The following is a 12,563-nucleotide window of genomic DNA, read 5'->3' as shown; positions in this document are numbered from 1 at the left end:
TTTGACAAAATTAGAGTGCAAAATGCTCAGCATAACATCACGAATCCAGACATGTAATTAACACACATTAATTCAAACTAACATTCATGAATTTCTGGAAAATAAGCAAGAACCATAAAAATTAATTTTCAAATTAAATTCTCAAGTCAAGCAATTAGGCCCTAAAACCTTAGGGCTTTTACTCCCTACATGATTCTAAATAGATTAGTAACAAGAACTGATCCGAATGATGCTTCTATCTACAATTTCAAAGTTCAAGCTTTTACCTCTGAAAATGGAGTTTGAACTCTTTCCTGGAGGTGTTACAGAATGGTTGCAATGATTTGGAAAGCTTCCTTGATGTCCAGGGATGGTGCTTGAATGCTTAGAATGCTCTGATCACCTCTACAACTTCAAACCCGATAGCACCTACAAAGTGAAAATTTTGAAATTCAACAATGGAATACAAGTGTTACAGATGTTAATGAATGGCCTGGACAGCTTCTATATGATATATGGAAGGTGTTTGGATGATTTGTTTGGACAATATGCTTAAGGAATGAAGTTGGGAAGGATAAGGCCTTTATGGAGCTTTAATGGGGGTGAAAATGGTGATTCTGAGTTTAAGGTGTTTGTGAGGGTGGTGGGAATGATCAACAGCTCACAAATGGTGTAGGGAATGTGTCTGAATAGTTGGTTTGCACTCAGAATCTCTCTAACTCAAAATTGCTATGAAAATGCAAATGACATAATTTGCTGAATTTGGAATGAAGGGTGACTTTGAGAATTTTTGTGTATTTCATCAAGGGAGTGATACCCTCTATTTATAGGCACAATTTAGGGTTTGTGGAGGGAAAAATCTCAGATAATTGAGCTCCCATGTGAAGGATGTACTTGGTTGCTTATTTGTGAAGTTATGTGAATTTAGGTTTTCCATAGCAAGGTACATACTTTTAAGCATGCTTGGTAGGCTTTGATATGATCTTAGAGACTTTACTTGTTGATTTTAACTTGCTTTTGCTGCAAAGGAAACACGGGGGAGGCTCCAGGAGAGTGGACTTTGCGAAAGCAATGCTTTTCTAAAATGGAAGTGGTGCCTTTAGTCTTGAAATGGAATTCTAACTTGGACAAAGCTTAAATCACTTGGTTCATAGCTCAAAAGATTGTGTAATCTTCTGAGTTTGGCCTCTTGAACAAGTTAGAGGGGTTGTACTTGGAAGATTCTTTCAGATTTGAACAAATTTGCAAGTTGGTTCTTCATGTTCTTCATCATTCTTCATGTGTTCATAGAGCCTTCTTTACAAAATCATATCTCATAGCTCAAGCCATGAATTTTCATGCTATTGATCTCTTTGAAAAGCCCTTGCCACATACTTCAAATCACTTGTTAAAAGTTTTCTCAAGCTCTTTTGGGATCATGGAGAAAAATGGCCACAAAGTTAAGAAAAATTTAAGTGAAAACACTTAAAATTTCTCTAAGTTTTTTGAACATAATATTCAAAATTCCACATCTCTCAAAATAATCATTTTTGATGAAACCATGAGCAGAGACAAAGTTGTTTGTTTGATTAAGATTTGCAACTTTCATGTTGGGAGATTTTTGAGTGTGTGGGCAAAATTTGAAGTTCCCAAAATTAGGTTAAAATCACTAAAAACCCTAATTGTGACTTTTGTTGACTTTTTTATTCTTGATGAATTTTCATGATTTCTCTTGGTCAAATGTCTTCAATAGTCATATGATGATGATTTGAATCTTCAAAAGTCCATGGTTGACCATTTTTCTCAAAAGAGGCTGGCTGAAGAGGCTGATGACTAGTGGCTTAGCACTCGTCAGAGATTGGAAACTGCAGGTGAAGTGATTGCTTGGACTGTGTTTAGTAGAGATTTCTGAGGAAGTATTTTCTAGAGGATGTTCACAGGAAGAAGGAAATCAAGTTCCTTGAGTTGAAACAAGGGAACTTGACTGTTACTGAATATTTTCTAAAGGTTGTCCAAACCCTAGGCCCCAAAAGGCCTATATAAATACCTCTCCCTCAAAGGGAGAAGACAGATCTTAATCCATACAGATGACTCCCACATAAACTTATACTTAAGTACATCATTCATCTGTACCCTCTCACATCACGTGAGTAGGTCTTCTAAAACACCACAAAATACCACAATACAGGACTTCTCACTTCCGTGGGCATGTCCTAACTACCATACAACCTAATATACCTACTAAGGCCTCTAAGTGTCTCTACCCTTCGTAGGGAAAACACACACCTGTACTTTTTGACTAGTATAAGTATCAAGCCAAAATTCAAGATTACCCTCATCACTCTTGATTAGTTGGCGGATGGATCCGAAAAGATGTTTAGATTGTAACATTTAACTTATTTTGTGCTTCCCTTGTGTGATTCAATTTTTTATTTTTTTTACTCTTTTTTATATTAAGAGTTGAGTACCCTTGTACTCCTCGTTAATGCAATTCTTTGCTTATAATTTTTTTCTTCTTTATGTTAGAAAATGTGATGATTGGAGAACAAGTCTAAATGCAATTATCCTTCAATTTCTAACGTAGTAAATTTGGTAATAGTGTAGAAATCACAATTTTCAAACATTAATCATGCTATAAGCAACTATAAACTTAATTTGATGAAATGCATAATGATGTAAATGTTTTATGACAATATCTATTTATTGGAATAAAAAAACCTTAATAAACTAACTTATTAATTTCAAACATATAAGTTAAAGGATTCCTTATATATTTGGACTTAAATTAAAATTACATATGCTTTTGTATATATCACCTCCATGAACAATTTCTTTTGGGCATTCTATTCAATTAACTTCATGCTGAAATTCCATAGTTTCTTTGCTAAATCAATGTCTTTTCCCTGAGAGCTTGGTTCAACTACATTATTATCCGAAAAATATTTTCCACTAATTCCTTTCACTTTTGGGTTCAATGCTACATAGCATGTTGTTGCTGCTCCCTACAAAAAGATAACCAATGCATTTCACAAAAGGAAAATAATCAATGATATTGAATATATCAAACTGTGTTGAAATACCTGCTGAACACTTTTAATTACAAATTCCCCAAGCACATTTAGTAAACCTGTATTATTCAAACAAAAACATAACAATGTAACTTTGTAACTTTCATAGAATGAACTATATGCGATGTGTACCACCGACACCTCTAAAAAAAGGTGTCTTCGTGTCTGTGTCGGTATCGGAGACCTGCATCGATATTTATGATTATGTTTAATTAATTTTTTTAAAATTATTACCCGTGTCAATGTGTCAGTGTTGGATTCTTGTTCAGGGTGTCCGCGATTCTTATGCAACTTTCAAAACACCTAGAACTATGAATGCTAAAAATGTGATAGTATTTACCTTTTGGGATTGTTTGACCAACCTCAGGACTTACAATGTTGGTGAAGATAGCCCCTGGATGAAGAGAATTTGCAGTAATATTAGCCCCATCTTCCTGATCCAGATGCAATAATTAATAATAAGTATATCAGTATTTTAAACCACAAATTAAATAAAATAAAAGCAACTATTAGTTAGTATTGCACCAATAAATGTCAGAAATGGCATACATTGAGATGTCTTGCAAGTTCATTTGCATGCAAAATGTTAGCAAGCTTAGATTGGCCATATGCTTTCCATCTTTCATAACTATACACAAAGAAGCCAAAATATCATGAAATTCTTCTTACCAAATAAAAGACAGTCTTTTAGGGTATACAAGGCAGGCTAGCCCAAAACTTGTCACGATTAAACCGTGATAAAATAAGGCCTAATAAAATATTATCATTGTTACATCATGATTAAATGAAGTCTATTAATTTTGTCATATAAACTTCGACTAACCAATACAAAGTCTCTAAAAATCTGAGACGGACTCTGACTACATAGAGACTACCACGTCTTACCTTGATTCATCATTAATATTATCAAAAAGAATTCCTTCAGGATATGTATAATTGTGACCATCAGATGACACATTAACAATTCTTCCTTCTTTATTACTTTCGTATGATGTTTTCTTCATAGTGTCTAACAAAAGATTTGTCAAAAGAAAATGACCTGTGGAGCAAATGATAAATATAAATAAATAAATATTGGTTTAACTGATAAATATTTAAATGTTGGAAAATATGAGATAGTTTTTACCTACCTATATGATTTGTAGCAAACTGTAGTTCAATATCATCTTTTGACAATGTGAAAACAGGTGCACAAATTCCTGCATTGTTTCTTAGAATCACAATAAATAACCAGAAAAATATTACTACTCATGTATTTCCTTGAATAATCATGATTAAGAATAGTGCATGAAATACTACATTTCTTACATGAGAATGTTCAATGGAAGATCAGATGAACTGAAATCTGATGCAAATTTTCTAACAGATGCCATTGAGCTGAGATCTAACTCCATAACATTAACTTTTGCTGTTGGAATCTCCTTGAGTATTTCTTCTTTGATATTTTTTCCAGCAATAAGGTTTCTTACTCCCATAATCACATGAACACCACGCAAGGCAAGAACTCGTGCAGTCTCAGTGCCAATGCCATTGGTTGTTCCTGTAACAAAAATATGTCATAAAAAAAAATATTTGGTCCTACACAAATTATGTAAATAGAAAATTAAAAAAAAAATCAACTTTGTAAGTATTAATTTAATGTGTTTTTGCTAAAAGATAGGAGGTTAAATATGTTGTCCATGGTAAAAATTAGGTGAGGATCCACCAATAACTAATAATAATGATTTTTTTTAATTTTAAATGATTGTGTGGTAACTAGTGTAAAATTTGTTACTATGTCATGGATACAATAACTATTTCAAATAGTATTAAATAAACGTGTGGAAAGTAGCTTTAAAATGCATAAAAGTTTAAGTAGAATAAAAGAAAAAATGTGTAAAGGGGTTAGACTGATTGAGTGTTTAAAATAATTTACAAATTGAGGTATTAATTTATAAAATAAATTTTTTATAGTCCATAGAGTCGTAAGTTATAGAAATGTATCTCGTTCGACTTTTTACATGAGTATAAGTATTGCCTATGGTTGACTTGTTATATTTTGTTTCTTGCTGTACTTTGTTGACTCTATCCTTATGTGCACAAAATTTTTAGCTTGTAGTTACACAATCTTCACCCTCTCTATTTACCACTGCTATTAACAAATACCATTGTCATCAATTCCAATCATAATGCTCTACATTATTTTGAGTAAGTCACAAGTTTTGACGACCACCGGAGATAGTAGCCTTGTGAAAGATTTGCTTGACTCATGTTCGACTGTGTTTATACTCTTCTGACTCATTATGGACCGAGGAACCTTCGACTAACCCTAAAATTTCCCATCGACCAATTTTGGTCAACTCTAATTATTTTTAGGTGTAAACAAAAGTCTCATTATGTTGATTTATCGACTAACTTTCAAGCATGGGAGGTTGCAGTGTAGTAGTTGTAAACTCTGTAACAATTTGTGAAATCTTGTCGGCTTAAGTATCCCATATAATGTATAATTGATTTGGCAATCCTTCTACTTGAAAATTCTTTCTTTTATCAAAATTTTAAGTCGAGCATCCTTTTTCTCCAAACTTCGTGTTTTCCTTCTTTTCAATCGTATTCTCTGAATAAGTTCCCTATTTTCTATTTCTATTTCACTTTTTATGAGAAAACTATGGATGATTCTCCTTAAAACTAAAACCTTTTCGGAGATTTTTCCTTTGTTCAAGACAATGTTACCCTTCGTTCTTGTATTGAGGATGTGGCATATAAAGATTTATTCCTTGAATATACTGATTATAGGTTTCCAGCTGCTTACGATTGGCTTACTACTAAATGGTGTTTGAGCGAATTCCTAACACATCATTGTACATAAGTTGATTATCTACGTTTTCTTTGCAGGGTTGAAGATGCATATGGGATTGATGAGGTATCTGTAAGATGATAATGATTTTACAAGAATACAAATCGATATTGAGCATCCTTTTTTATTTCTTGGGTATTGGTTGTAAGTGGCTAACTCCCTAATTTTTCCTCAGGATATGGTTACTCTTACTCTTCTTAATGTGTTTGGATTTCGTGTCCTTGTGGTTAAGGCTCATGCGGCCCAAGATACTCATATTCCTTCTCATGGATTTTGTTCCATTCCAGCCAAAGACTTGAGACTCATTGCTTTGCATCGGCCAGAGACCTAATAGCACGAGGCCTGTTACCTAGCCTACACCAACAAGCCTAAAGTATAATTACCTTTATAAAGGATTCTAAGCTACAAATTCTCTAATCTCCACTTTCACTACCAACTATCTTGAACCCTAAACTGACTTGGAATTGGAGTGTTAATCACACATGTACCCCCTTAAGTCCATCGTATCGGAGACAACAACATCGATTATCAGCACCGATGTCTTTAGTTCTAGAAGCATTGTGATCGCAACCTTCGCTCCACGGAGTCCCATATGCAAATTACATCGGAAGCTTCATTCTGTTGTAGTTTCTACAATCATCACCATTTCTGGTTCCACAATGGAACATGTTTTAATTCTCAAGGGGAATTTCCAGTTATGTTGCATTCATGCAACGTAACATTGGAACCACACAAATTGTTACAAAAGAAGAGACAAAATTATTTATGATGTTTTAGCTTAAAACATAATTTGTTTATACTAGTTATGTAACAATTAATCAAGCATTAAAATTATATGTTGTCTTATTGCAATTTGACCAAAACATAATTTGAAGTTTTTCTTTTGTCTTTATTATATCTTTCCTTCCATATGATCTTGGTTCGAGTAAATGGAAAATCATAAGTAAAGAATGTGAATGAACCTTAATGGTTCCTCTAGCTTTTGTTCCTATTATATTTCAAAGAGTTTTTGGAAGGAATATAATCCAATCTTGATTCCTGAGATGATAAGCAAAAGGGAAAGTACTAACTCATTTTTCAAGTAGTGATGACTAAACATATTATATCATGATTCAATTATCTTCATTGATCCATATTTTGTTCGATTGGATCCTAGTTATATTAAAACAGTGTGAACCATTTTGGATGTTTGATTCTAGGAAGATAGATCTTTCTCCGGAATCTCTGGCGCTCGTAAAAGAGATTTAGTAAAAAAAAATAGTAGGTGGAGACTTTTTAGGTGGTATTAATCCAAAGATCACAAAAATAAGATTCTAACAAAGTACCATAAGGTACGGTGTTCTTGAATAAAATATGGAACATCGTAAGATATAATGAATTTATATGAAATACAGCAAACTACAAGATATAGTGTGCCTAGTAGGCTTGTTCAAGATGCAGCCTATGTAAAAGATTCTATAAATAGAACCCATGAGTTGAAGTATTTGAGACTTAACCAAATTCAGTTTGAGAAACCATAGCTACCTTTCTCTCTCTCTTTATCTCTCTCTATTTATCCATTCATTACATAAAGCACTGAGATTAAAGACACTCTTTTCCTGTAGACTAAGTAGAGATGTTGTTATTCGTTCAACGCTTATGACCTCTTTTTTTTTTAATTTTGCATCAATAGTTATTTGCCACGAGGTAACCATTTTGTTACTAATCATCCTTATTCTCCAAGATTGACTTAAGAGAAAAATTTGTTGGGTATTTTAATTGAGATTTCTCTTCAGGGAGATTACTTCACTTATGAAAAAATATTCTCATAAATAAATTTCTTTAGAAATAAATTGAAAATGCCCCTTATATAAAAAAAGGAAAAGAGATTCTAGAAAAGAGAATGGAAATTGACTACCAAAATAGAAAACAGAAAAATATTCTCTAAATTCAGCCACTTGTTAGAAAATTAATAAGGAAAACTCCATTTACTTTTCTAACAAGTACTAATTATCAGATGGGTCATGTTAACATGTGTCCTTAAGGTACATGTTAAAGACACTATAATTAGAAAAAATTTAGCGTAATAAAGTCGTGTTTAAGGTTTCAAAAAATTGAATGCACGTGTTCTAAGAGAATATTTCTATAAATAGTTTATTAACTTATGCCATTGGAGTACATGTTAGCATTTCCTTATCAAATTAATCCTTTCAAATTATTTTTATCACTACCTATGTGCTTAAGTGAGTGTGATAAAAGGGGTCAGAAAAAAAATTAAAGGGTGGTTCAAGTATAATCGATTATATTTTCAAAAGTTTTAAGGGAAATGAATTCTCACCTTATAATCGATTATATTTTCAAAATATTTCAAACCAAAATAAAATGTAACCCCTCCCCCCATTTTTCTTCTGTCTTTATACCCTTTATTTAATTTTAAACGTGGCATAAATCTAGGACGACACATTCATTCATAAAGACTTGACTGAGCACCTTTCCATTTATTAAACTTTTGATTAGCAACGACTTTAAACGTGTGATCGAATTTTGAAGTGGGTTTCTCAAACAACATGCATTGGGTTTCCTTAGTTTCGGATGTGGCATCCCATTCAGGGTCTTCAACGAACACATCGCTTCGAGTTCACTCTGCTATGTATTTTTTTCCCATAACTCAAGAAGGACCAGGCCCACTACTTGTGTTTTAAAATGATTTTATAAATTTCTTTGTTGATCAAGATAACCAATAAGGAATCCTCATCTTTCTCATGATAACCATTATATTTAATGTCATGTAACTCTGGAAATTAATACAAATTATTACATTATCATGATTGGATTCCTCTACAATGTTAAAAGGTTTTGATCATAACTACCACGCTATACCTATAACACTTCAACCAAGTGCATCATTGCCCAATTAAGAGGAAACTTCATATGTTGTTTCACATTGCCTTATTAAAAGCTAAGTACTTGGATTCACTCAAGTCATCGAGTTTTCTCTTTTTCTTAACTAAATGGAACATTTTGTATAGCTCTTATAATACCTCAAAAGATGATTCCTTCTTATCACTCTAGTTATTTATTTTGGAAATTATCTTCAAATATTGCTTCCCCTTATGTATTAATATGTTTATATATTGCCTTCTATTTTGAGTTCTAAAGAGTTGGTTAAGTGTGATGCTTTAAACTTATCCTTGTCACGCATTACCAACTATCTTTCAAGTATGTTGGCCAATGGCTTAATCATTATTTGCCTTGACAGCTCCCCATTATCCTTGATAGTGATTTCAACTAATAACTATCCCTTCTCGCTGGTGACTCGGGATAATATCTTTATTCCTTAAGCATGCGCTCCTCCTTAATTTAGGGTAAGATCGACTATCTTTATTTTAAAACAAATGCTTAACCTTTCCTCCAATTTTGGCATATGAATATATAGACGACCGAAAAACTTTGAATTTAATGTATTATTTTACCAAGCCCTTGACTGAGTCACGTTTACTCATTTTAGAGTAACGAAGCAATGAGAATACTATAGTGGAAAACCCATCGAACACAAATGTTCCATTTGTTTGATGTGTGCTTCTTCGGAAGCTAGTTCATTATGATCATGGAAGACTTTTCCAACCAGTTTCTCTTTTAGAAGTTGGTGCAAGTCGTTGATGGCGGTATAACTTTCATTTTACCAATATGCCTAAATACTTGAAGAGACCTCATTTCCATATGTATTTGTCCAAATTGAATATTATTATTAGTACGTGTATCATTTTTCATTGGGCACTCTTCGGGGTTAGTCATGGAAAATATTCTAGGTGGAGAATTATAAAGAGTGAAATGTAAATGTTGTATGGGGATCATATGGACATGGAAAACCCTTATCATTGTATTAGTCAATTGGATTTGATTAGAAATGCCTTATTACTTTTGGTCCCCTTTAACTCTTTCCATAGTATAAGTGCCATAGCTGCCGCGTGAGTTGGCTCGTTTGGTCTACAAATCCCTGACTTGTTAGACTTTTTTATGAAACTTAAGTGTTAAAATTTGAGCAAGTTATTGTGAAATGTGATATGTTATGTCATATACACCTAGATCCAACGATGGGCAAATGAAACACAAAGTCACTACCACTACTTTCACAAATTAACCAATTGGCATAACCTTATAAGTATCTAGAAAAGGAAAATTGTTGCCATTCCCACTATCTATTGAGGTTTATTTAGTCGTTATAGGTATGACCTTATCGTAGACGATGGTGATGATTGATCCATGTTGCGGAGGCTCTCTCTATTTCTACTATGAAGTTGACAATGAGAGACATGACAACAAAGATCACCTACGGTTGGAATATTGCAAAGGAATTGTCGTGTCTTCTTTAGGATAATCATTTTTATACCTTTTATTTAAGAATGTGTAACAAAAAATTTCGGTTCTTAGTGTAGCTAAGCTCGCTATGAGGTAATTCTGTTTTTGTTTGATAATGTGATATTTCATGAACAAATAAAATTATGGATGTGACGAAATGTGTTTTTATGTCGTATGCTTAACCATAAGCTTGGTCATCTTAGAGTTAGATACTAGTTATTAAGTTGTTGTAGTGCTTAGTAAATGAATTTAAAAAATTAATATGATTAAATAGCGAGTAACCATACATGGCTTATTTAATCACTTTAAACATAGAAGATTAGAGTCATAATGGTAAATATGGAAGGTTTTACTAGAAGTGTAATGGTGTTATGGACAGCATAAACATAAGGTAACATTAATAAGTCATGACATATTCTCATGTTGTTGACAAATATCACAAGGTTTAGTCTTGACCACATATGACATGATATCAAGACATTAGATTAAATCATTTAATGGGTCATTGTCTAACAATCTTAAAAAACCTAATTCAAACTTAACTCTTATTACTATTTATTTTTATTGAATGTAACTTTTTCACATGTTATTCAACTTTATTATCTTTTTAGTTGATGACTTATTTTACTACTTTGGATGATAAATGAAACGTTTAGACCACATATGTTTACTACTCATCAAATTAGGGTCCATTTGGCTATTTACGAGGGAAGTGTGAAAGTGTTTCCTCTACTACGTGTTTTCTTAAGTTTGGTTTGATGTCTTATATTTCCCGAATTTTAGGCACCATAATAAATCCTAGTAGACTTGAAAAAGATTTCAATTCACTCATGCTTGTTTGTGTTTATATTCATTTGACTCAGGTTATATATATACACACATCAACAACAACAACCAAGCCTTGTCCCGCTTGTCCCGCTAAGTGGGATCGGCTATATTGATCAATTTTTGCTATAATATTCTATCCAAACCATGTTTCTATCCAAAATTGTTAATCTCGAGATCTTTCTTAATAACTTCTCTTATAGTCTTTATATGTTTTCTTCTTCCTTTAGTTGTGTGACTTCTCTCCATCTGATCTACTCTCCTCACCACAAAATATACAAATTTTCTCTCTACACGCTCAAACCACCTAAGTTTATCTTCCACCATCGTCTCTACTATAGATACTACACTAACATTCTCTCTAATATTTTCATTTCTAACCATATCCTTTCAAGTTTTACCATATATGCAACCCAACATCTTCATCTCTGCTACACTTATTCTCGTGTTGATTCTTAAGCGCCCAACATTTAGTTTCATACATCACAAATTTTGCTGCAGTTTAATAAAATTTTCCATTAAAATTTATAGTTTACATCCTCTTCTATTTCTCTATCATTTTATATTCGAGACTCAATATATATATATATATATATATATATATATATATATATATATATATATATATATATATATATATATAAAAGAAGGAAGCAGGAAGAAGCCTGTGATAATATATATATATATATATATATATATATATATATATATATATATATATATATATATATATATATATATATATATATATATATATATATATATATATATATATATATATATATATATATATATATATATATGAAAAGAAGATATATGCTATAGACTAAAACACTACAAATTAACTTCATATTATAAACTTGTAACATTAGTGTTCAAACAATTTTCTAATTAATCATCCCCATGAAATAGTCCGTCATATTCTCTGACTCAAATTTGATTAATACTTAAACCAGCAACATAATTATAATCAAAATGAAGCTATTTCAAATGATAGTAGCCGCATGAAAAGGAAGGAAGCAGGAAGAAACCTGTGATAATCGCAGTAAGTCCCGTTCCATCGATCCCATGAGTAACCTCTTCTGCAGTTGAAGATAAAGAAAAGCCAGAAGCACTCATGATGATTCTCTCTCTATCTCCCTTGTGATGAAGAGTGATTGTAGATAACGTAACATGTTTGTACTACAACTTCTTGTATATAGAAAGTATCATTGCTCTTTGATTGGTCCACGTATCTGGTTTCTTCTTCTTCTTCTTGGATTATTCATTTCCATTCGGTTTCTTTTGTTTGCTTTCCATTTGTCTCTCTACCTTAGCCGGCTTAATACGTATATCATCTTCTCTTGAGTTTAGTTAAGTCACGAAAATGAGTTTGTTTAAGTAATACATCATCAAGTTGTAGAAAACATATATAATGTCCTCTGAGAAATTCAAGATGCTAATTTATACTTTGATATTGTAAAAAAGTTGGAGTTTCTTTGGTGAAGTCACTAAAATGTCTTCTTTGGTGAAAACACTAATTTGACCAATAAAATTAGTGC

General features: G+C 32.2%; 1 protein-coding gene across 1 annotated transcript; it reads right to left on the bottom strand.

The window, feature by feature from the left end:
* Positions 1-2,588: 2,588 nt before the first annotated feature.
* LOC131594929 (short-chain dehydrogenase TIC 32, chloroplastic-like) lies at positions 2,589-12,210 on the bottom strand. Its single transcript, XM_058867124.1, has 8 exons — positions 12,054-12,210; positions 4,335-4,566; positions 4,157-4,236; positions 3,912-4,065; positions 3,576-3,654; positions 3,367-3,460; positions 3,039-3,085; positions 2,589-2,960 (listed from the first exon to the last, which is right to left on the bottom strand). The coding sequence occupies exons 1-8, from the start codon at positions 12,139-12,141 to the stop codon at positions 2,802-2,804; spliced, it is 933 nt and encodes a 310-aa protein (XP_058723107.1). The 5' UTR covers positions 12,142-12,210; the 3' UTR covers positions 2,589-2,801.
* Positions 12,211-12,563: the final 353 nt, after the last annotated feature.

Source organism: Vicia villosa, linkage group LG4 (assembly GCF_029867415.1).
Source record: "Vicia villosa cultivar HV-30 ecotype Madison, WI linkage group LG4, Vvil1.0, whole genome shotgun sequence".
Classification (NCBI taxonomy): Eukaryota; Viridiplantae; Streptophyta; class Magnoliopsida; order Fabales; family Fabaceae; genus Vicia; species Vicia villosa.
The sequence above is the reverse complement of the archived record's forward strand: the minus strand, read 5'-3'. Positions and strand labels throughout refer to the sequence as shown.

Excerpts from the sequence above, each read along its gene's own strand:
- LOC131594929 (XM_058867124.1), bottom strand. The coding sequence starts at position 12,141 with ATGAGTGCTTCTGGCTTTTCTTTATCTTCAACTGCAGAAGAGGTTACT. Across the intron at positions 4,237-4,334 it reads CTTCCATTGAACATTCTCAT|AAACAATGCAGGAATTTGTG; the intron begins GTAAGAAATGTA and ends TGTGATTCTAAG. Across the intron at positions 3,461-3,575 it reads AACTTGCAAGACATCTCAAT|GAAGATGGGGCTAATATTAC; the intron begins GTATGCCATTTC and ends CATCTGGATCAG.